This window comes from Podarcis vaucheri, assembly GCF_965113315.1.
Source record: "Podarcis vaucheri genome assembly, chromosome: Z".
Taxonomy (NCBI): domain Eukaryota; kingdom Metazoa; phylum Chordata; class Lepidosauria; order Squamata; family Lacertidae; genus Podarcis; species Podarcis vaucheri.
Genome location: NC_138758.1, coordinates 44,027,644 through 44,053,119, shown reverse-complemented (window position 1 = coordinate 44,053,119; position 25,476 = coordinate 44,027,644). Strand labels below are relative to the sequence as shown.

At 45.3% G+C, this 25,476-nt stretch overlaps 1 protein-coding gene across 2 annotated transcripts; it reads right to left on the bottom strand.

Moving 5' to 3' along the window:
* Nucleotides 1-725: 725 nt before the first annotated feature.
* Nucleotides 726-20,721, bottom strand: TMEM268 (transmembrane protein 268). Of its 2 annotated transcripts, XM_082208988.1 has the most exons (9): nt 20,415-20,717; nt 20,111-20,309; nt 16,688-16,797; nt 14,259-14,366; nt 13,688-13,837; nt 11,915-12,025; nt 9,169-9,249; nt 6,213-6,398; nt 726-4,659 (listed from the first exon to the last, which is right to left on the bottom strand). In XM_082208988.1, exons 2-9 carry the CDS (start codon nt 20,217-20,219, stop codon nt 4,480-4,482), a joined length of 1,035 nt encoding a protein of 344 aa, XP_082065114.1. In that variant the 5' UTR covers nt 20,220-20,309; nt 20,415-20,717; the 3' UTR covers nt 726-4,479. The 2 variants fall into 2 exon arrangements, with proteins under 2 accessions (XP_082065114.1, XP_082065115.1); XM_082208989.1 differs by having other exon boundaries at nt 14,313-14,366; nt 20,111-20,721.
* Between the last annotated feature and the right edge of the window lie 4,755 nt (nt 20,722-25,476).

The following is a 25,476-nucleotide window of genomic DNA, read 5'->3' as shown; positions in this document are numbered from 1 at the left end:
TGTGGAAAGACTGAGTCATACAAGGTTTTTTTTGGCAGTAGGAAGTCCTATACAGAGTGCATCAGTTTACAGAGACTGTTTCCTCAAGTTGAACTGGTATGCAAGAAATTTATAGTGATTTTTTCCTCTTGTACATATTTTGTTGTTACATTTTGTTCTCTACAAATAAACGTGCTGAAGATATTGAAGGCAATCAGAGTTCTAAAGCAAATAGCACAACTGTCAATCCTGCATCTTCTTCCCAAGAAGCAACAGTAGCAGCCCCACTCCCACTTTTAGTTAATTCTATCTTAAACAAAACAAACCCTCCAGCTGTCAGACTCTGCTTAAATCAAAAATTTTGCTGAGCACTTTCTCCAAACTTTGATGGGTGTGACATTCGTTCAAAAGACTACATAGAACACTCCAGCCATTAAGAGTTGTCAAGCTTATTTTATTCTCATGGGTTAAGCTATGTCACATCTTAATCATTATGAATGGGCCCATTCACAGTAATCAATACAGTCACTCGATCATGTCATACAAATAGTTCACAAGGAGCACTTTGCAAAGCAGAAGATAAACTAGAGGGCATATATTGTTATCCCAGCACTACAACAGCCCCTTCTCTACATCTTCTTTTCACCCAACTCTTCTCTTGTTGCTAACCCCCATTTTCAAAAATTGAAAGCTGAGTTATGTGGACTGCATGCAGAGATTTCTATTTGACTTTCCTTTTATTTCCATGGTCTACAGCCTGCGGCTATGTGGCAGCTAAAATTAGGGAATGCTGCTGCTGCTGCTGTCAAAGCAAAGAGGAGCAACAGCAGGAGCCAAATAAACCAGGTAAGGGGGAACTGGAGACTCTCTGTGGCAGAGATGGGGAACCAGGTGTGGTTCATAACCCTTGGTCATTGGCAGGAGCTGGTGGGGGTTGGAATCTTAACATCTGGAGGGCCATAAGTTTCCAGTCCCTGCAGCTGTGGGCATCTGGTTAAGAAGAACCCTACTGGACCAGACCAAAGGCCCTTCTGGTCCAGAAGCATGATTCCAAAGCAGAAGCCGATCAGATGCTTTCGGGAAGCATGACAGAAATAGCCATTCTCCAAAGGGACTCTTAGAAAAGATGTGTAGCAGAGGTGGAAAATATGCATAAAAGGGAAAACCACCCCCCACCCCACCCCAAGAAAACAAAGGGCTAGAGCAGAGGTGGGCAATCAATTTCAGGCTGAGGGCCACATTCCCTTCTGGACAACTGTTGCTCCAGGAGAGCAAGAGGTGATATCAGAGTTCAGTGACTGTATCCCAGCCAGTGAAAAATCCCCAGGGACAGTGCAAAGCAGATGAGGGGAGGAACTGGAGGAGGGGGTGCTGCCTGAGAAGAGTTGCAAGGGCCAGCTAGAGAGGCCTGGAGGTCTCCATTTGGCCCCAGGCTGGAGGTTCTCCCAGTGAGAAGGAAGTTTGCAATGTTTTTGTATTTTTCCATTTAGAAAAAAAGATGAAAAGAGGAGGAGAGTGTTAGACGTGTATGAGATTATGTGGAGAAAGTGGATAGGGAGAATGTTCCTCCCCCCTCCATAGTTCATAATACTTGAACAAAGTGGGGGAGGCTTCCAAGGCAGCTGAACCATGGGATTCAGCCGAATCCCAAATTCAGCACAAACTGGCTACTAATTGCTTCTAATTTTCCCTCCCTTTGTACAAGTAACTACATGACACGCCTCATCTGGAAGAGCTGAGCCACCAGCAACATGTACCCTTCCCGTCCAAAGTCAGCCTATTAGAAGATGACGCTAAAAGCCTACAAGGAGCGTCTTCCCTGGGACAAGATCCTGCACTGCTTCCCCTCAAGCAACTATGATGTCAGCAAGTCCACACCCTCTTGCATCATCACAGACCATAATGAAGACAGATTCACAAACTCCTCTATCAGCGGAGATGAATGTGTCTGAAAACCCTCTGCCTGTGATGCCCGTAGATAGTTATAAAATTATAAAATGATTTAATTGGAAGTGAAATGAAAAGGAAATTGTACTAATTAAAACTATGTTATGTTGTTATTAGTCTTTGATGGTTTTTTATTTTCCCCATCGAAAATTATGAGTTGCATTGCAAAAGCACAAATGCAGTACGGTGAAATAGCCTGCATTACTTTGCATGACAAGTGTATAGCATGACTATTACAGCAAATATCACAGGGTGGTCTGGAAAACCTATAAAGTCCACTTCAGCCCACACTTTCAACTCTGTGTGTGGGAAGTGTTTATGATATACCAATAGCTCATGGATAAGAGCTCATGCTTCCAGGAATGACAGTCATGGGTTCATGACCCCCTGATATTTCTGCTTGAAGAATCTCAAGAGTCAGGGTCTTTGCAAGTGAAAAAACCAAAACGCAACAGAATGCCCCATGGGAAATATCTTGCCCTATATTGTCAAAAGGGGCCCAGGAAAGTGAAATAATGCTGAAACCAGGGAGGCTACTCTTATGGGCAAAGTAGGGCATAGCCCTGCCAAGGTTCTGAACCCAAAAGATCTTCCCAGGCTATGGTGAAGTCTTCTTTCTGTTGCACACAATAACATCACTGCATTTCCAATGACTGAGAGACTTCTGTATACAGTGGTACCTTGGGTTAAGAACTTAAATCGTTCCGGACATCCGTTCTTAACCTGAAACTGTTCTTAGCCTGAGGTACCACTTTAGCTAATGGGGCCTCCCGCTGCCGCTGTGCCGCCGGAGCACGATTTCTGTTCTCATCCTGAAGCAAAGTTCTTAACCCGAGGTACTATTTCTGGGTTAGTGGTGTCTGTAACCTGAAGCGTCTGTAACCTGAGGTACCACTGTATCTTCTCTGCTTAGCCAGTCATAAAAATCACCAGCAGTAGATGTCACCCCTGTCTCCAAGGAGGGGAAACCTGTTAGGTGTGTGTTGCAGGTAGGTGGGGATCACAAGCAACTATCTCACACAGAAAGAGCAAAGGAGGGAGGGTAAAAATATTCTTGTCCCATTATCCTGCTTTTGCCTCTCTCGGAAGCTATGCCGCTATGTGAGGAGGCGGGGGGGGGCATCTCTCATTGGCCATCCTAAGCCATCCTGCAGCAGTTTGCTCTTTTGCATCTGCACACATCATCCATTTCCTGCCTGGCTTGCTGCAGCAACAGAAAAGGCAAGATCCTTCTTTACAACGGAATGTCCTGTGGGAAATATCTTCCACTATTGTTACCCAACAGGAGCCATGGAAAGCAAAATATTGCAAAATCGCACAAGCGATTTGTGATCATCTCTTATTGACATGGCTTGTTGGATGTCTGCACAGGAGGTTGGAGAAATTTTGCCAGTACTGTGCTAGGCAGGCCATTGATCTCATTTCATTTCACAGTAGCCCCTTAAGGGAGATGACAAAAATGCATCCAGAAAATTACTGCTGGACACTTGTTGCATATGGAGAACAATGGTGGTGGCTACTTTTATATTTGTACCCCACCTCTTTGCCTGGCAGGTACTCAAGAAGGCTTACTGATAAAAAATAAACACAGCTAAAATCACAGAAAAACTAATCATTAAAATTACATTTCATAAAATAAAATATAATTAAAACTATATGGTCTAAACCACAGAACCTAGGGCTTGCCAATCAGAAGGCTGGCGGTTCAAATCCCTGTGACTGGGTGAGCTCCCATTGTTTAGTCCCAGCTCCTGCCAACCTAGCAGTTTGAAATCACACCAGTGCAAGTAGATAAATAGTGGTGGGAAGGTAAACAGCGTTTCCTTGCACTGCTCTGGTTCGCCAGAAGTGGCTTAGTCATGCTGGCCACATGACCCGGAAGCTGTCTGCAGACAAACGCTGGTTCCCTCGGCCTACAGAGCAAGATAAGCACGCAACCCCAGAGTCGTCTGCAACTGGACCTAACAGTCAGGGGTCCCTTTACCTTTACAATAAAAAATAGCTAGAATGAAAAACAGCACAGCACCAGCCCTTTCATTAAAAGCAGTCACCTTCCCAAAGCCTATTGGAACAAGACTTTACCTGTCAGCAGAAAACACCACAAGGAGGGAGCCAGCCTGGCTTCTCTGGAGAGGGAGTTTCAGAGTCTGGCAGCAGCTACCGAGAAGGTCTTCTCCTGCATCCCCACCATGTATGCCTGTCAGGATGGTGGGACCAAAAGAAATATCTCCCTTGAAGCTCTCGAAACCTGGGCAGGTTCTTATGAGGGAATGTGGTGTTTCAGATAGCTTGGACCTAAGCCATTTAGGTCATATAACCAGCCCGGGACAGCAATCTGACAGCTCTTTGAGCCAGTTGAAGTTTCTGAGCACTTTTCAAAGGCAATCCTATGTAGAGCATGTTACAGCAATGCAAATAGTGTGTAACTAAGGTGTATGTCACTGTGGCCAATTCAGACAACCATGTGAAATTATTCCCCCAGTTTGCAAGTTCTAGGTCTCCATTCTGGTTAATACTGTGCATAATGCAAAGGGCCACTTCATCCACCACTGGTCACCTCAGCTTGAACCAAGAGGATCTCTTTGCCAGTACTGTAGTCTCGATGAATTGGCACAGGCATGGGGTGTGGTTGAGTGATACATGTCGTCTTGCAGCAACCTCTGTGAGCTGACCACTGACCAGAAGTCTGATGTAACAGCCACTGAAGATTGCCAATAGCTGATGGGCCATCACCTAAAATCAGTCAAACATCAACATTTATTGATGATGTAAGAACATAGGAAGCAGCCGTTATACCAAGTCAGACCAGTGGTCCATCTAGCCCAGTGATGCCTACACCAATCTGTAGCTCAAATAGCACTTCATGTGCTAACCCTGAAAGTTTGTGCTAGAAGTGGAGAACATTTTCTGACCAGCAAGCCAAATCCTTATATCCCCAACCCAGAGGACATCTACCTGTCAGTCATCTGACGTCAATATGGTACCAGGTTATACTGAACTCTGAAGCCCTAACTATGGGGTCTCAGTGTGGAATTGTTTGAGAGCTCTTTTGCAACAGCACAGGATTCTTTGTAAAAGGGCTTTCAAACAGCCCAACATTGAGCTTTGACTGCACATGGCTGTTTCCAGTAGGGGAAGAGGCATGAACAGCCCAATGGTGCAGGATTTAGTTCCTACTCATCAGCTGGTGAGCGGAGATTAAACCCTGCTGCTTCGGCTATGTGTACCAGTTCCCAATAGAGTAACTGATGCATGCAGCCAATTCAGAATCAAACCCCTCCCACCATTGGAATGGCATCAGTGGGCATAGTTTCTGAAATAATGGCCTCACAGGCCAAGATTGGCCTATCCTCAACCCTGGCTTATGTCATAATAAACCACCTCTCCCCAAAATTTCAGACTGGAGTCTTTCCCAGTGCTGGGGGTTGAACCTGAGACCTTCCATGCACAAAGCAGGTGCTCTACCACTCACCTGTGGCCCTTTCCCTTCTCCAAACCCAGATATTCTGAGCTCTTTGCTTCTATATTGCACAACTAGCCTCCAACAGCTTTTTAATCCCATTTCATTTGACAACTTAAACATTTCCAGCACCTCCCATCATTTACATCATTAATTCTTATTAGGTTTACATCTACCTTTCCAAACTTTCATGTGCATTACACTTGCTAGTGTTAATATACACAGTACCCTAGTTATTATTGTTGTTATTACCTACACCTCACTGTGAGGTCCAAGGGTGGGTTACAACTTTGAAACACAAAGTCTAAAACAACTTAAAATAACCAAAAGGTGTGTCCTAAAAGTTTCTTGAAAAGTTCCTGATTTTTTTAAAAAAAAATATTTAAAAATTCCTTTAAGAATTCAAATATTCCTTGAATTTCCTTGCTTATCTACATCATTTAAAAGGCATAATAATATATCATTGGCCCTGCATTTTATTTTAAATATTTCTTAAACATTTATAAATGAGCAGTAGTGCCTGGTGCCCCCTTGGGACTGGTAGGACAATAGCTATAGAATACAAAAGTAGGGTGGTGCTCTAGCCAATGACTTATAGAGGCACTAGTTCTAGTTTTGCCTCCATCCTCCTCCCCTGCTGAGGTCTAGAAGGTCAACCTTGAGACAAAGGAGGAGAAAGAAACTAACAGGCAGTGCCACCTTCTGGACAGTTTATAAGTAAGAAATCAGGCAGGTATGGGCTGGCTGAGTACAGAGGCTGGTGAAGATCCACCTCAGTTCTCCCCCAACACCAACCTTTTTACAGACACCTTCAATGAATTCTTACCTCAGGGGCTCCATCTGGGACAAGCTGGAGGAACTCTCGGTATGCCAAGGAACTTTGGGTGCTGTCCTTTCTCTCGGGCAGCAGTTCAGAATCTTCTGAAGAAATTCCCAGGCCTTTTTCCTGACTTGGAAGGATGGGAGTCTCTATTACAATGCAGAGTTCTTTCAGGTTGTGCTTCAGAGCAGACTGAAAAGGAGCCGGGAGGAGCAGATTTGCAGGACAGTGATATTATTCTGCATCACCCAGAAAAAGCACATTCTGCAGCAATTAGCTAACAGAAAAGCACATTCTGCAGCAATCAGCTAACAACAATGATCAGCTGAATCCCTTTGGGTCCCTTCCAACTCTACAATTCTATGGTTTTATCTTCCATTCCCACAATGGAATTTCCCCTTCTTCTTCTGTCTCCTCTCTCCATGTGAGTCCTGACACACAAAATTGCTCTGAAGGTCCCGGTGGCACTGAGGGCAAGCAGAGACAGGAGAGGGAACAGAAGTTCTGTTTCGTGAGCAGAAACCATTCTGCTTTCACTAGGAATTTGTTGGGTACAATTCAATAGCAACATAGGCCACATTCGTACCATCCATAAAGCACTATGCTACCACTTTCAACAGTTGAGGCTTCCCATAAAGGATTATTGGAACTCTAATTTGTTAAGGGTACTTCAGAAAGCTACAATATTCAGGAGTTACCTGTGAGGAGGGATTGATGGTTAAACCATTCTGAGAATTGTAGCTCTGGAAGGGATAAATTAACAACTCTCAGTACCCTTAGCAAACTATAGCTCCCAGAAGCTATGACTGCTTAAGGTGGTATCATAGTGCTTTAAATGTATGGCGTGAATATGGCCATAATCACACAAATGAATATGAGTGTTGTTAAGGATGACAGCATGGGTTCTGAGGGTTGTCTCTAACTAAGTTCCACTCAGAGTAGACACATAAAAATTAAGAGAACCAAGTCATGTCCAACAATTTCAATGGGTCCATAGGCACCAACTCTATGCCCCACCCCAAAGTATGTGGGGACATGGCAGGCCCCCCCCCACCTTGAGGAGTCGGGCCTTGTCAGGCCTCCCCACAGCTGCGAAGGGCATCAGGCCTCCTCCTGATGTGTGTGACATCACATGTGATGTCACACACATGCAACAAGCCCACCCTCTCAATGCTGGGCAGAACTCGGCACCTATGAATGGGTCTACCCTGTGCAGGACTAACATTGGATACAACTTTGAATCTTTATTGAAGTGCCACTAGTGGTTTCAAGTGAGTAATGAATTTGGGGGGATTGAATGGGAGGAGGATGGTGACTGGGTAGGATGTTAACTTGGGAAAATAAACTGCTGTGAGATTACTTTATAAAGAAATGACTTGGGGATCATCAATGGGGGCAGCTGAACTGATCTTGAGCACAATCTGTCAGGAAATTATTTGGACATAAATGAATTGAAGAGGAAGCAATATGGGGTGACCCAGAGCAGGATGCAAATTAATGGAAGAATATTCCTATGGTGATTTGGTGCCAGGGCTGCTTCGGCTACACAGGGAACCAGAACTTAGAAAATGGAGATGGATATTGTGTGTGTGTGTGTGTGTGTGTGTGTGTGCGTGCGCGTGTGTGTGCGTGTGCGCGCGCCGGAGGTTCCTGGCAGAGGCACCATGTTGCCCCCAAGATTGCACAAGTTGCACATGCCCCCTATGCTGTGTAGGCCAGACCGTTGCAGCCTAGAGGAAGGCTGTGTCGGCCTGCGTGGTGTCAAGAGATGCCAGGCAGGAGCAGCCGTCCACAATCTGTGCCGGTCCTTGCTTGCATCAGAAGATGCTGTGCAGGCTAGTGCAACCTCTCGCCAGGCTGCACCTGTCCCCACAGCATCTCCCGACACTATGCAGGCTAGTGCAAGCCTTCTGCTAGGTCACGCTGGTCCCCACAGTCTCAGGAGATGCTGAGCAGGCTGGTGCAACCTCACTCCAGGCCACCCTGGTCCCTGCAGTGTCTCCTAGCACTGCGCAGGCTGGTGCAGCCTTCCATTGAGGCTGTGCTTTGCTCAGCTAAACCTCCTCCGCCCGCTCAATATTTGGGGGCTGCGTCCCCTGTTAAGGAATATTGAGGGGGCTGATGACATCTCTGTCTCCTGGAGTTGGCGTGCTTGCTCCTGTGAGAAAGCAAGGAGCCTAGCAGTAGATCGTGTCAGTCAATTGTTCCCTCCTGCCCTCAGTCATGAAGAGGGGAAGGAGATGAAACATCTTCTTCTCCCACCCCCTTGTGCCTTTATGTTTACTTGGGTTTCAGCCTTGTTCCCTGAATTGATTCAGGTCCAGATCCAGGCTAAGTGATCTCCACATCTGCCTGGATTGGGTCCCCAGATCCTGGGGGGTGGAGACTGAGGGGTTGTACACAGTCTTACTAAACAAGATTCTTCAGTGTGATCCAGCAGTGATGTTATTTCAAAAACTCTGCAAAAATACTGAATTTCTTTTTTGAAAAAGTAACTAGCTAACTAACTTTAGAATGACATCTTCAATGAAAATGATAGACACCTGTCCCAAATAGTTAAATGACTAAACAGACTCCATTGACTGAATTCTGTATATTTAATTTGTTATAACCCACAACCTAGTTTTAAGAGCAATGAGTCAGTGTCTTACTTTGGTGGTGGTAGTGGTTGTTTAAAACATGATAACATCCATCAGATGGATTCTGGTAATTCTGAAGAATATTTCTGTGCCTGATATAATTGCAGGCAATTCTCTGTATGGTTGACTTGAGAAAGAGGATGATGGCTGTTTGCTTATTCACACCCATTTGGAAGATGGAGCTCAAATTATTTTATTTGTTTTGTTTGTTGTCCCCAATGTTTTGTTTGTTTTCAGCAATGCCACTAACAGTTTCGGCAGCATGGCTTCCTTGGAAACCTTCTGCCTTAAAACAAAACAAAAACCCTCCAATCATCACTCACCTTCTCATTCCTCTTAATTTCTGCCAGAGAGTCTGCTAAGAATTGAAGGCATGGCCCCACGTCAAAATGAACAAACCAGAGCTGATGGGGGAAGTCAAGGAAAACAGCCCAGCCATACACAAATTATGGTAAATGATGAAATTCTATGCAACTCTCTATATTGCTTACTGCAGAAAAGGATTGATGTTGCCTACTTATTCACACCCATTTGTAAGAAGGAGCTCAGATTGTTTTAATTGTTTTACTCTTATGTAGTAATCTGTACTAATACCACCACCTATGGACAAATTATGGTACTGGATATATCATGGCAAGTAAAGAATGTATGATGTTAAGCTATAGCTGGAGAGAAGCCTCAGGCCACAGAATGAATGTGACTCTCCAGGCCTCTCTATCTTTCCTTTTGAACTTTCTCCAGGCCACACCTCATTGGCCCTGCTTTGTTCCATGAGGGCTGTATCCAGTGTTCTCTGTCTACTAGCACAAGGGCTCCTGCACCAGCAGCTGGGTGAGACTGTAATGCTGTGCAACAGAAGGATCTAACATGACAGTTAGAATAGTGGGAAAACAATGTGCAATAAATTGTGCCATCTATTGGGCAATCTATTGGACGTGGGTGGCGCTGTGGGTCAAACCACAGAGCCTAGGGCTTGCCTATCAGAAGGTAGGTGGTTCGAATCCCCACGATGGGGTGAGCTCCCGTTGCTCGGTCCCTGCTCCTGCCAACCTAGCAGTTTGAAAGCACATCAAAGTGCAAGTAGATAAATAGGTACCACTCCGGCAGGAAGGTAAAAGGCGTTTCCGTGCTCTGCTCTGATTCACCAGAAGTGGCCGGCTCCCTTGACCAGTAAAGTGAGATGAGTGCTGCAACCCCAGACTCATCCGCAACTGGACCTAACAGTCAGCGGTCCCTTTACCTTTACCTTTATTGGGCAACATAGGTACATTCTCTTGCACAATGATGTTCTGCTGGTACAAAACATTTTGCCAGTGGAACAAATGTACTGCTATGTGTCTTTAACTCCCTCTGGAATTCGCCAATAACGATTTGCCACCCAGCCTCTCCTGGCTTTTCTGCAAAAGGCTACTTCATCTTGGTGACCGGACACAAACCAGTTAACTCTGAAACATTCTGTCCGTTGTAGACCTTGGTTTCTCACAGCCACCCATTTGTGGTGGGGGTATTGTGATATGAGGGATCATTCGCACCTCCTTCCCCCTTCATAGCCAAAGTGGACTTTTCAGTGGGAAACCACACTCCACTCTGGTTTGCTGCATTCCTTCCCACTCAGAACAAGCTTTTCTGTACCAGGAAACTCCGAATCAAAGAGTGTGGTGTTGAAGTCAGCCTGAGCTTCATGCCGTCATCAGGCACATGCGATGGGGAACTTCTTCCTCTGCCTTTCTGAGAAATGCAAGAGTTGTTCAAGGGAATCGGTGGGGCTCCTGCTATTGTTTGAGCCAAGAAGTTTGCTGCTGATAGCAAGATGTTGAAGAACCCCACAAGACCTCCTTCCTTTGGCCTGCAGGAGCCAGTTATGTCAGGCAGAAGCTGCCACAGGGGTCTGACCACCGTCCTGTTAAAACCACTCTCTTACTTAATTTCTAGGGGTGTTTTGGTTTCTCTTTCATAATTGAGCGTTGCATTTTTATTTTTTTAAAAAAAAATGGCTCTCAGCCCAGCCAAAGAGGACTTTTAATCTTCTCCAATCCTTCAAGATAACCATGATTACAGCCAGTCTTCCTTTATGATATGATTTGTTTTAGCACTGAACTGAGCAACACTGGTGTTATTTAAATTCCCATTGTTGCTTTCGCCCAAGGATCTTTTGGGGCTATTTTAAAACCAAGATCCATTCCTTTCCTGTGTGTGACATCTTCTAACAATCTGCTTTTCACTGGGCAACTTCCGGGGAACATCTTTAAAGGGTCTGCAAAAATATTTTCAAATGTAGAGCAAAAATGGCCACATGGTAGCCAATTTGGTTCACTAGTTTTTTCTTCCTTATTCTAGTTTTCCAGGCTCTCTCACAAAGACCAGAAGCATCCATGAACACTTTCCTGCTGCAGTCGCTAGGGCATGTGTATTCTTTATCCTGTATCTCTCCCCCAACCCTCCGTTTGGGGATGGTGTTGTTTTTTCATTGGCTCTTGATCATGATTTCCGCCCCCCCCCCTCTCCCTTTCCTGTGCCATCTGAACAGTATTGACTCGTAGCGGAAAGAAAAGTTTGTTAGCTGATTCATCTTTTCTTTTTTAAATGTTTAACGGCATGTAATCCTTTTGCTTTTATTTTTTTTAACAAAAAAGCCTTCAATAAACATGGACCTGATTATTAGACTCAAAAACAAACAAAGACACCAAAAAGACTTAGCACTACATTGGATACAACCCCAAGTGTTCACCTGGCTGGAATGCATATTTGAACTCCGATAATGCCTTTGACTTGCCTGGATTGAGGTTAAAGCGGAGTGGGTGAGCAGGTGCAGAAACTAGCCTACTTTGTAAAGGAAAACATTTACATTTGTACGGATGCCCCTGGTTTCGCCCACCACCAGCATGTGGTCCCCAGAAGGCTGCCCAGAAGAGAATGAGGTCCTTCATCAGCCAAAGGTCCCCACCCTTATTTTATTATATCACTATATTCAGAGGTAAATATAGGGTGAGTTCTTAAGTGACAAAACTGAAACTTCAGTTCTCCCTGACATACAGAGATTTGGCATTCTTTCAATCTGAAAAAGGATACCTGTGGAACACTACATTGCTTCTCCGGCATATTTGTGAACCCCACCAGGAATTTGTTTTTCATGAAAGCTTCGTTGGCAGCGGCTAGTCTCATGTCTGTACTTACATTCAGCTGTTAAATGAGAAGGAGAAGGAATTAAAGGTCTCATCCACGGGATGCCCAGTGGAGGCAAGAGGGAAGCCATACCACAGTCTCATGGGCATAGGCAGTTTAACAAGCTGGTTTAACAGTCATTCCCCACAATTTTCAAAGGGGAACATAGAAAGCTGCCTTCTGCTGCATCAAGCCATTGGTCCATCTAGTACAGAACTGTATACACTGACTGGCATCAGCTCTTCAGGATTTCAGGCAGGGGACATTCCTATCCCAGTGTGGTGTAGTGGTTAAGAGCGATAGACACGTAATCTGGGGAACCGGGTTCGCGTCTCTGCTTCTCCACATGCAGCTGCTGGGTGACCTTGGGCCAGTCACACTTCTCTGAAGTCTCTCAGCCCCACTCACCTCACAGAGTGTTTGTTGTGGGGGAGGAAGGGAAAGGAGAATGTTAGCCGCTTTGAGACTCCTTAAAGGGAGTGAAAGGCGGGATATCAAATCCAAACTCTTCTTCTTCATCATCATCCCTACCTGGAGATACTGGAGTGAAACCTGGGACCTTCTGAATGCAGCCAGGTGCTCTGCCACTGAATTGTGGCTCCTTATAGGAAGCTGTGGGACGCGGGTGGCGCTGTGGGTAAAACCTCAGCACCTAAGACTTGCCGATCGTATGGTCGGCGGTTCAAATCCCTGCGGTGGGGTGAGCTCCCGTCGTTCGGTCCCAGCTCCTGCCCACCTAGCAGTTCGAAAGCACTCCTAAGTGCAAGTAGATAAATAGGTACCGCTTTATAGCGTGAAGGTAAACGGCGTTTCCGTGTGCTGCGCTGGTGCCGGCTCGTCAGAGCAGCTTCGTCACGCTGGCCACGTGACCCAGAAGTGTCTCCAGACAGCTCTGGCCCCCGGCCTCTTAAGCGAGATGGGCGCGCAACCCCAGAGTCGGACACGACTGGCCCGTACGGGCAGGGGTACCTTTACCTTTACCTTTTATAAGAAGCTGTCTTCTCCTGAGTCAATGGTCCATCTAGATTTGTATCATCTACACTGTGTGGCACTGGCTCGCCTAAGTTTCCTTCCAGCCCTGCCCAAGGATTGGACCTGGGACCTTCTGCATACAAAGCAGATGTTGTACCACTGAGTTAGAGCTCTCCCACCTAAAAGATAGGAACAGGTGGACCAATGGTTCAGACCCAGTTATAAGACAGCCTTATAACTGCATCTGGCCATCAGTCCATCTGGTTCAGTATTGTTCATGTTGACTGGCAATGGCTCTCCCAAGATTTCAGGCAGGGAGTATTCCCAGCTGCACCTGGCGATGCTGGGGTGCTTCTTCATGAAAAACTTGGTTCTCTGTTGCTGAGCTATAACTCTTCAGGGTGGGAAGATTTGAGCTGAGTTGAGCTGACAGGGGTAACAATTCCAGCTAGGACTGTGATGAGGTGGGTGCAACAAATGGGGTTGTAATGCGCAGGCACCCTCTAAAGCAATTGCTTTGCAAGATGTGAGCCAACCTCCTCTTGCTTTTCAGGCATTGCTTATGACATTTATTTCAGTGAATGAAAGTTGAACTGAATAGGCTCCATTGGGTTCTGTTTTTAATTTGTGATTATCTGAATATGAATTCCTAATACCTGCTGGTCATCATGGAAATCATAACTGCAGACATGTCTCAACTCGTCTTACCTTCCTTTGATGTTGATGAATTATGAGTCTGATGATCAAGGCAGCCACTAGGGCAACTGCAGTGGCCAAAATACTGATTTCCCAGGGTTGCGCTACAGAATATATCTGCAGGGTGGAAAAAAGATTGATCCAGAGGGTCACGTAGAAAACCTGAAAGGAGGAACACAATATTTATCTAATAAAATAAAGGTGAGCAACTTTTTACAAACCAAGGGCCTCATTCACTTCTGGTCAGACCTCTGGGAGCCAAGTGCCAGAAGGGGGGTGGGGGGTGGGGGAGAGAAGCTAAAGAGGGCAGAACAATGAATGTAAATTTTATCTTCATACAGTTGTCTGATTGCTACACCCACTCACACACCCCTCTGTATTCTCCAGCCATGCAAACAAAAAGCATAATTGGAGTTACTGGGCACATTCCTGTGGAGAATTCTGAGGGCCAAGAAGAGAGGTCTAGAGGGCCACATTTGACCAATGGGTCTCTGGTTCCCCACACCTGCAATACATATATAGTCATTTTAGACCCTAGCAAACCCACATGCCCCAACTCTCACTGAAGCAATATGGTGCTTACCACAGCAATTGAGATCGCAAATGCTCTGGAGTTGTAGAAAAGGTGCTTTCTCACCCCTGGTTCTAGCACTGCACACTGAATCAATTTTTTCCACTGGTCAGCTGTCACCTGCATAAGCAACAGCAGCATGGTCATTTGATGTATGCCCAAATGCAATGGACACAATCCCATAACAGCATGAAGTGAGCATAAATTCACTGCCATGCTTTGGACTGTGGCCAAGAAGAGCAATTGGAACTAAGAAATGTGTGAAGGGCTGCTCACCCCACAAAGTGGATCAAACCGATCCCTTCTGCTGATTTTCCCCCCCTTTCCTCTACCATTCTGCCTCCTCTTCCTCCTCACCAAAGGCCAGCCCACCCGAGAGGCAAAGTACAGCAACCACCTTAGATGCAGATCCTCAGGGGCAACAGATTCAGCCTCCAAGGAATTCCTTGTAGCAGCGGTGGCTGTGGTACACTCCTTGGAAGCCAGATCTGCTGCTTCCTCAGCAGCCTCCTGCCTCACAGTGCTACCTCCACATCCGCTTCTCTGCAAATAGGAAGCATTGCTAGTCTCCCCGCTCCTCTTGTGAGGAAATGGTAGGGTTTGCCCCCTGGGTTATGCACTTGCCTGGTTTGATTCAGGGCACACACCCAAACAACAGCCTTTGAGTCTCACTTCAGCTGTCTGGTAAGGTTGATTTGACTCACTGCTTTGTTCCCAATGTAGATCTTTATCTCTCCCTTGATCTTAATGGGAAACTCCACTGCCCCCTTCTTCCCTGGTGTGTGTGGGAGTGAGAGAGGTACTTTGTGGTTCACCTCAGATGCCAGACTGTCTTGGGCCTACCCTGTCCCCATCTTCCTCCTCATGTCCTTCCTCTTCCTCCTGTTCTTTATGACCATGACACCATCACACCTCCCACTCCCTCACAAAACTAATGTGAACAAAGGAAGAAGAAGAAGAAGAAGAAGAAGAAGAAGAAGAAGAAGAAGAAGAAGAAGAAGGAGGAGGAGGAGGAGGAGGAGGAGGAGGAGGAGGAGGAGGAAGAAGAAATGCCTTAAACTAAGTTGGATAAACTTGGCTTTCATTTGAATCTTGGAAACAACAGAGCTAGTTAGGTAATAATAATAATAATAATAATAGTAATAATAATAATAAATTTTATTTATACCCTGCTGTCCCCAGCCAAGGCCGGGCTCAGGGCAGCTAACACCAAATATATAATACATTAAAAACACAAAATCAAACGATTGATTAAAACGCAACTCAAAATCACAGTAAAATCAATATAAAATGAAGTGGCAACCCACAAATCACAGCCATGAGGGTCGGAATATTAAATGTTCGCCAGGCCTGGTCACTCGTGCTAGTCCCATATGGGCCGATAGAAAGCGCCAAGGGGGCCACTTACATACAGGGTTTCATGGGGGAAAGGGGGTCAGCCTGGGCCCAGACCAAAGGCCTGGCAGAACAGCTGCATCTTACAGGCCCTGCGGAAAGATGTCACATCCTGCAGGGCCCTGGTCTCTTGCTACAGAGTGTTCCACCAGGCTGGGGCCAAGGCTGAAAAGGCCCTGGCCCTGGTCGAGGCCAGTCTAACCTCCCTGAGGCCTAGGACCTCCAAAGTATTATTGTTTGTGGACCGTAAGGTCCTCTGCTGGGCATGCCAGGAGAGGTGGTCCCGTAGGTACGAGGGTCCTAGGTAAGTCAAAAGTCCTACTAAGCATAAGAGCTTAAGAGCATAAGAAGAGACTTTGTGGATCAGGCCAATGGCCCACCTCATCCAGCATCCTTGTTTCACAGGAGCCAACCAGATGTCTGTGGGAAGAAGAAGAAGAAGAAGAAGAGTTTGGATTTGATATCCCGCTCTATCACTACCTGGAAGAGTCTCAAAGCGGCTAACATTCTCCTTTTCCTTCCTCCCCCACAGCAAACACTCTGTGAGGTGAGTGAAGCTGAGAGACTTCAGAGAAGTGTGACTGGCCCAAGGTCACCCAGCAGCTGCATGTGGAGGAGCGGAGACGCGAACCCGGTTCCCCAGATTACGTGACTACCGCTCTTAACCACTACACCACACTGGCTCTCACCTGCAAGCAGGATGTGAGCACAAGGGCACTCATCCTGCCTGTGTTTTCCAGCAACTGGTATTCAGAAGCTTTGCTGCCTCCAACTGCCCCATTAATTTCAATAGGAAATAAGTTTAGCTGACAGCTTGGAGTCAAAATAACAATTGCAATAACGGAGGAGGGGAAGCAAGAGGAGGAGGAGGAGGAGGAGAAGAAGAAGAAGACGATGATGCTTGGATAGCATCAAAAAGTACTAAAAGTACTAATTACTCCTTGCGATCTGGTTCATCCTGATTTTTTCCCCTTGCACAATCAAATTATATTGCATCTGGTGGCTTTTATCTCTGCATGATTCAACAAGATATATGCAACCCTCACCTGAATTCCCATGGTCTTCAATCTCTCTACCCAAAGATTCATATCAAAAAACGTAGAAAAACAGGACTCGTGAGCTGTGAGAACCATAAGCATTTGCCCATTGTGAAGATCTGGAAGGCAACAGTAAAGAAGACTGAGTATAAGCATTGTGGAGTGGCTATCATGTCATAGCAGTGCATGTGCTTTGTGTGGAAATGGTCCCAGAAAGGATGTGGTGTTCTCCAAATGTTCTGCACTATATCTTCCCTGATCTCTGATCATTGGCTATGTACCATTCTGGATATCTTCTGGTCTCCTCTAAGTAGAACCATCTCTCAAGTATTTAATGCATGAGTCCTTCCCAGAAATATAACCAGAGATCCTTTAGAAATTAGGGATATAGAAGGATTCTGAGGATACATATTTGTCCATGTAAGTACAGTGGTACCTTGGGTTAAGTACTTAATTCGTTCCGGAGGTCCGTTCTTAAACTGAAACTGTTCTTAACCTGAAGCACCACTTTAGCTAATGGGGCCTCCTGCTGCCACTGCGCCACCGCTGCACAATTTCTGTTCTTATCCTGAAGCAAAGTTCTTAACCCAAGGTCATATTTCTGGGTTAGCAGAGTCTGTAACCTGAAGCGTATGTAACCTGAAGCATATGTAACCCGAGGTACCACTGTAGTAGATTGCTCTGGCCTGGGAGATTTGGAGTTGAATCTCTGATTAGCCATGAATAGGGATGAGCAACTCTTGTCAGTTTGTTTCACATTTTTCCTGTCTAAAGCTCAGTTCTCCAATTTGCACATCAGTTTGCAAATAATAATAATAATAATTCTCATGAAAGTTCATTTGCATTTTTGTACATACTTCTCCTAGTATGCAAATCGTTTCCGCCGATAAATGCATGCTTGCATGCTATTTTCACTACCCCTGGCCAGAACCCCCTTGACATGAATTTATATTTCCTTGCAGACACAGATAAGTATGTGACCTGGCGGGTAGCACTTTTTGCAACTGCTGCTAGGAAAATTAGAGTATATTATAGAGCCAAGGTAGCCATTAACTGTAAAGGTGATGAATTTATTTGATCCTATCTATCTACCTCAGGCTATGCTCTATCTTTGTTACCACACTCTGGGTATAAATTGCACACTGTATTAATTGATATTGTTTTTAACATTAGTGACATGTGATGATTTTAGCTTATGAATTTTATTGTTTAATGTTTTTATTTGTACATTGGGGTATTTTCATAGCTTTGTTTAGAGTACGTAATGTTTTAATAATGTAAATGTTTTAAGTCCTTTTTATCAATTCAGTATATTTTCTCTTAATTGTCAAATAATTCTGTGTACATTGCGGCAGCCTTTGGCTATGTGCAATAAAACTGACTGAGGCTATTTTCACTAATATATGCACTTCTATGCACAGGGTACGATTTTTCTTTGTCTGCATTACTCAGTTTGAGATCTGTGTTGTGAAATTCCATAAAGTGCAAATTTTGGGGGCTGGCTGTGTTTGAGTTAACTTATCATTTTGGAAACTGTGGTTTACGTATGTGTGACTTTAAGTGTGAACTGAATCAAATTTCTCCCCCATCCCTACTGGAAATGCTAAGGATGGAAATTGTTCTGTGTGGAAAGCAGGGACCTCGTCACTGAGCTTTCAGCCCTTCTGAAGAAAAGATTCAGCTTCATAGATTCTTTGACTGGACAGCTAATGGGACACCTTCCCAGAAGTTGTTCAATTTCCACCCCCATCATCCTTGATCATTAGCCATGCTGGCTTGGGCTGATGGGAACTGTGGTCCCAACAGAATCAGGAATGAGCCAGAGGGCATTCTGTATTCATCGCATGCAGCAATCCGTTCTGCTGCAATTGGTTTTCTTCCAAAAACTATGCTATTTTTCTCTCTGTTCTGCTGTGGTGAAGTTGCATAACTTATGTAAGTTAAGCAATTAATTATGTAGATTATAGAATATATTCTTAGTACGTTATTCCAAGCCATTCATTTCAATGCAAAGGAAACATGATATATGCAGGTGCTGTAGTTACACCCTGTGCCATAGACTTTGCACTGTATAGTGTGGGGATTCATTTAATGGCCTCCAATATCCCACCCATCTCTATGGTTCTTTGATTCCATGGCAGTCTTTCCCAACGTGGGACCCTCCAGATGTTTTGGACTACAACTCCCATCAGCCCAACCCAGCATGGTTAGGAATGATAGGAGATGCAGTCTAAACATCTAGAGGGTCTCAGGTTTAGGAAGGCTATTTCTCAGGCAGAAGTATTGTCTCAGCCATAATGCACACACTCCATTTATAGCTGGAGGTACCAGGGACAATTATCTGTATGCAATTATCTGCACACTGCTGTACCACTGAGTTATCATCATCCTTGAAGGAAAAGAGACGGTAAAGGTTGTCCAACAATTTCTGGAGCAGGGAAGGGGGAATAGCCTACTGATCCTCCAAAAGACATCACTGAAGTATCATATTGAACTGATTGTGCAATGGCTGCCATAAATTTTACCACATTATTCCTTTGTTTTAAATTAGGATTACCAGACGTCCCCAGACCCTTTCCTAAAATAAAGCATGAAATTCCCCCCCCTCCCCCAAAAAAGTGTTCCTGGATTCCTTGGGGGGGAAATATGGTAACCATATTTTAAACTGCATTTGTTTAAATGTGAAGCCTGGTGAAGCCCAGTCCATTAAAGACACTACAGTGCATTAAAATATACCTAAATATACACAAGGCAATTCATGGATGGAAACTCTTTCTCTCGAATAGTTTCTATGGGCTCCTCCAGACAAGCTATTCATTGAGTATTCATTTTGATTTGCTTGCAATGACATACCTTGGGATCTCAAATTCCTGTGGTGCCCTGTGCAATGCCAAATTCAGTTTGCCTTCCATTCTACATCATAGTTGCAGCACCCCCTATGGCACTTCCATGCTCTGCACCCAGTGCAACTAAACCAGTTGCACTCTCCTAAATCTGCCTATGTTGCTTGCTCAAAGCTTGTACAGAGGATAAATTATATCCAACTCGTTCTGTTTGGTTTGTGGTTATACAACAATGAGCATTCACCCTTCATTCATCCTGATTTGCTTGTGCAGTGTTTAAGCGTATTCCAGTTATTCATTCATTTGTTTGTTTAAGCATATTCCAGTTATTCATTCATTTATTTCATTCTTTTCTCCTTCACTTACCTAACCACAAAATATCTGTTTCTTTTCCTAAAGTGGATTTGCTACATTGGGAAAACAGAGCACTTCAATCAGCTGCAATTGCACATATCTAAATTTCCTTGTTTGAATTTGAATCCCTCCTGCAAAACACTGACTGTCTGGATGTGACCCATGTTTAGTTCAGTGTGTGTTGACTATTCTACACCCCATTTTTGGCAATCAACAGTGCATTCATCTACATTACCTTCCTTCCAGTAGTCTGAATGTTCCTCCCCTTGGGTCTGACAGTAAGACACGGAGAATGGTAATTCGTCTTCCTTAGACATGTCCACTTGCTTTTTCCAACAAGCCATATTGCAGAGCAGTGTCTCTCAAGAATTTCAGAATCAGATGGAAAATCTAGCTTTCTGCATCCACATCTTCCTCCTGGAAGTTGCTATGTCCTAGGAAACACCAAGCTAATCATGTGATATCTGATCTGAGAGGTGGTCGAGGGTTGCAAGTGGAGGCCAAGCAAGCTCGAGATGGGTCCTGAGATGGAAACCTACTTGTCTGAGCTCTCAGTAGAAGATCTGTTGCAGAGTTCTGCCCCTGTTACTTCACATCCTCCTCCTTTCATGAAGCTTCATTGAGTCACTATCTGAAGCAATGTTATATACTCATCAACAGTGGGTGGAACGAGACTTGGCAAGAGTCCCATGCATGTATGCAACATAGGTCCTGCATTTGCCAACCAAGGGGAAATGCAAGTTACGTCATAATCCAATTACAGGGCCCTCTTTTTCTGCTGCACTTTCAGAAACTCAGCCTGTCAATGTTTTGTCTTCTCTGCTGTTTTCTCTTTGTTGAATTTCTTTTTCTCAATTCACACACCTAAACACGCATACACAAACATGTACAAGTCATCAAGGTACCGTGAGTGGGGAGGGGAGGCTGAAACAAAATGTTGCAATGTAGAGAGCTGCTGTCAGCAGTGGTTGGTGCCCATTGAGATTAGTAGGGAGGAAGGCTGAGAAGCCAGCACTAGGTGGAGCCTGAGCCAATGACAGACAGAGCTAACTCATTCTAGATTTGATCTCATCCTATTCTCTTCACAGCTCTATAATGGCAGCACTGAGAATAAGGAGGAGCAGGCTAACAGCTAAGCTAACTGTCCATCAGCTGGACTGTTTGTAAATAGGAAGGAAGGCAGGTGGCAGCTGACTAAGGACAGAATGAGGCTGATGGGACAGCACCCATTTCCCCTTTTAGACCAGACTCCACTGGCTGCTGTTCAGGGTTTTGCTTTGTTTTCCCTGGAGTTAAAACATAGGCTCTACCACTGGAGACTAGTCCATGGGAGTGAATGGGACTTTCCTCTACCAACTATGGTCTGTTCCCAATCAGACAGCTGCCATCTGTTTGTCTGCCTGCCTTCATCCTTACTACTAGCCAGGGGGTGGCCTTAGCTATCAGCTCCCACCTCATTATTCTCAGTGTTGCTTTTGCAGAACTCATGATGGGGACAAAATCAGAATTAGCCAGCTCAGCCTGTCATTGGCTCTGGAGCCACTTACTGTTTGAATTCCTTGCCTTCTGCCCTATCAGTCCCAAAGGGCATCAACACCCTTTCCCATGATATCCTACACCCTTTCCCCTTCACAATCACCCTGCTAAGAAAACAAACACTCAGCATTATTTCACCACAGAGTATGCTCAGTCCTCAATGGATTGTTTTAGGTTCCCACAGCCCCTTGTGGGTCTGTCCGTCCCACTAAATATTTTTGGTGCTTATGCTGATTTCTCCCTGTGCATGTACAATGCCCCTTCTGGCTACATAATTCTTGACACTTGGAGGATGCATTTCTGTTAGTATATAGCAGGGGTGGTGAACCGATGGTCCCCCAGGTGTTTCTGGACTACATATCCCATCATCCCTGATTATCAGTGATGCTGGCTGAGGCTGATGGTGGCTGAAGTCCAATAACAAAAAGGCTACTGGTTCTCCATCCCTGGGATATAGGGTGCAAACAGGTCATGTACCCCTAATCAGGGGGTCCATGAGTTGATTGAGTCAACCAAGTTGAGGACCACCTGCCACACCCTTGATCTGGTCCTGAATTAATTTTGGGAAGGGGCTAATGTTTAATTACATATGGCTGGGGGGGAGGAGGAGAAATTAGATCTCTTTCTGCCTCACCATTCTTGACCAACAGCAGGGATGGGGGTCAGTTCTTCAGGGTGCTCCACAAGCAGGTTCTCTGAAAAGCCATTTTCAAAGGAAAATCCTGTGGAAAGCAGGGGTGGCACCTCCTTTGAAGAGAGGCACAGCCCCTGCATAATGTTCTTTTGCAAACTCCTGCTCTAGGTGGAGGCCTCTTGCAAAGGAGCTCCATGCACCACACAGGACTGATGCCTCCACTGATGGATCCTGTGTGCTGCTGCTTCAGGAACAGGTCTCATGCAGGAAGGACTGGCAGGTGGCAGACACCTACCTTTTCCCAGAAAGACACAGTCCATGGTCAGGGTGGGGTTATTGTGGGGGGTTTCCCACCCAGTGCCTGCCTATCCTCCCTGTCTGACATCCCATAGCCTGATGGCCATGGATGCCATCCGACCCAACCTGAAGTGATCCATGGCTGTACCGAAGTCACCCAAATATGGCTGATCTGGGTCATGCATCAGGCAAATCTGTTGCACAGCCCTCGGTGCAATCCATAGTCTGCACTCTTTCACTTGTGAGGCTTGTTATGCATTGCAAACCAGAAACACAAGACCCCACTTGTACAAAAAATGAAGAAAGAATATGGGCTGCATACCCTTGGTTCTCAAGGTCCTTTGGTTCCATGGATTTATCCCCAGTGCCCTCTACCCTATAAAGAGCATTATTCAGAATAGCGGTGCGCACAAGCCACTAAGAAAGATAGTATCACAATGACATTCAAAGCAGCAAGCTTTTATTCATTCAAAATCCAGTTAAAACTATCCAGTTTTAACTCAATCAAATTAACTCAACCAAACTGATGAACTTGATCCAGTCTTACCAGCTTTTCAAAGCCTGGTACTCATTTACACCTCCAGTGTACACGTACACACACACACACACCCTCCTTGGCCCTAGGGAATCCCACCTCCTACCTCCACTGTGGGAACCACTGCTCTACACTAATAAATTCATTTTCGCTTGTCTTTTGTATATGGCTTGTACCTAGCCCGCTATGATTGCATCAGTGGCATGTTGCATAATACACCCAACAGAAACAGAAACAAGAAAAACTTGGGAATTTTTGATCATCTCTCCTGTAACCATCCACCCAACCATTACTCAACCACTTGCTGGGAATTATGAATGAGAAGTTGCACTAGCTTTCCATCCTCAGAGGTCCCTTAGGGTAGGAAGTGCACTCCCTTCTCCTTCATTATTACTAAAATAATCTAGGTCTCTTGTGCATGAGTCAGCTTCTTTATGAGCTGCGGTAAAAAACAAAGACAATAACCTATGGAAAATGTGTGTGTGTATGTGTGTGTGTGTGTGTGTGTGAGAGAGAGAGAGAGAGAGAGAGAGAGAGAGCTTACATTGCCGCCTCCTTCTACCGCTGTGCAGAACTCCGTCATAAACATCTGGTCCTCTTCCAACCAGGAAGGAGCGTCAAAGATCAAAATGCTGTAAGGTTTCCATAGAATTGCAGGATTGCTTAGATTGGGAGGAAGCAGGTAAAAAATATGGAAAGTCTTGCTGAATGCCGACCAAAATATTTTTCTCAGCTCAGACCAGCAAGGCAGCTTAGTGACTGCAAAGGAATTCAGTCATGTGTTCCTCAAATCCTGTGGTTTGGCTTCCAAAGGGGCCCTCTTGATAGTTCCACCACCCTCGGACATTAAGGGGGTGGCAGCCTGGGAAAAGGCATTCTTTGTGGCAGCCCCTAAACTGTGGTATTCCTTCCCCCATACAGGTGCATCTGGAGCTTTCATTATGTAGTTCTTGCTTCTTTTATCTTTCTTTATTTTGACACTTGGGTAGAGATTGGGGAATGGTTCAGTTCAGGTCAGATTTAAAGGCAATTCTACCTAATTCATATTTCTCCAAACAACACAAACTGGAACACAAGAAAAGCCCTGTAGGATCAGGCCAAAGGCCCACCTAGTCTAGCATCCTCTTCTCACACTGGTTCCTCCCCACTCACCCACACTTTGTAGCCTAAAGTGGTATAGAAGATACAGATTACGGCTCTCAATCTCTCTTGGTTGGAAGGGCAGGGTTCCTCTGAGTGGGTCCTTAAATGGCAAGGAGAGCTGCTATCTTGTAATTAATTGTGGCAATTAATCTGTAATTAATCTATGTCAACAAGATGCCTCTGACCATTTCAGTTTTTCCTTTACAACCTGCTTGCAAGCAACCATTGTAAACCTACAAGCATTCGGCAAAGTTCTGCAGCACTTGTTTATCTGCCTGTGTCAAAGCTTTTTGCTGTTCTGTAATGTGGATAAACTGTGCTGACTTTGTGCCCTTCTACAGATTTTTCTTATTATTGTCTGAAGGCTGAACATAGAAGAAAAATCCATGGCTTCCTTAACAGGAGACACATCTCAGCTTCAAGAGACTTGGCCTGCAAATCCTCACCTTTTTTTCTACTGGATCTTTTTCAGGGCCTCCTGCCGCCTCTTGCTGGGCACTCTTAACTCCTGTGAACGGCTGCATATGAAATCAGTAGTGTTATTTTTAGCTCCCTCTCCTCTGGCTCCCAGTGCTTTAACAGCACACAAATCATAGTGGGAGGCCCTTTTCAGCCTGAGAGCCACATTCCCTTCTGGGCAAACCAACTGGGGTCCACATGTCAGTGGTGGATAGGGCCAGAGGGGAAAATGGATGGAACAATGAATGTAAATTTTATCTTTGTGCCTTACTGTAGTTTATACACACATTCACACAGAACTTTATACCCTCCCTCCAGATAAGCAAGAGACAATCCTGAGTCAGATGGAGCAATTGTCTGACTTGCTATATGGCAGCTAAGTGAAATCTTACACAGCTCCAGCCAGCTTTGCAATGTCTCTCCATTCCTTTGAAAGCCTCATTTTGCTTGTGTTTCATTAATCACAGCTTGTCACCAACACACTCTGGTTGGTCTTAGGGGTGCCACCTTGGGGGTGGGTGCTAAGCTCTTTGGGCCCCTGAATAGTATTTCAGGGAGGGGAGGCTGAACGTTGAGATGTGGCTTCTGTGGCCAGCTTCTTCTCCTCCTGCTGCTGCAGCGGAAAGAGGCCCTGGCTCTTCCCAATGTCACACTGAGCATTGTGCACATGACATTGCGCACGGCACATGTAATGCTCGGGACACTCAGCACACAGGACATCACACACACTATGTTCTGCACGACGCCAGAAGGAGCCAGGGCCTCTTTCAGCAGCAGGAAAAGCCAGTGCTCGGGCTGCTCAGCGCTCATCACTTGGGATGCTCAACATGCACCGCTGAGGGTGCTCAGCATGCGAGCGACTTCGCACACACAAGCAACACAAGTGGCATGTGTTGCACACGCAACACCAGCTGCCCCAATCTGCTTCATAAGTTGGAGTGTATGGTTGGTCTTCACCATGACCAGTTTGAAAGTAACCATATTCAAACCATGGATT

Coding starts and splice junctions, on each gene's coding strand:
- TMEM268 (XM_082208988.1), bottom strand. CDS start 20,219: ATGGCTTGTTGGAAAAAGCAAGTGGACATGTCTAAGGAAGACGAATTA. Junction 16,798..20,110: donor TTCAGACTACTGGAAGGAAG/GTAATGTAGATG, acceptor GTTGCCTTCCAG/ATCTTCACAATGGGCAAATG. Junction 6,399..9,168: donor AAATTAAGAGGAATGAGAAG/GTGAGTGATGAT, acceptor GCTCCTTTTCAG/TCTGCTCTGAAGCACAACCT.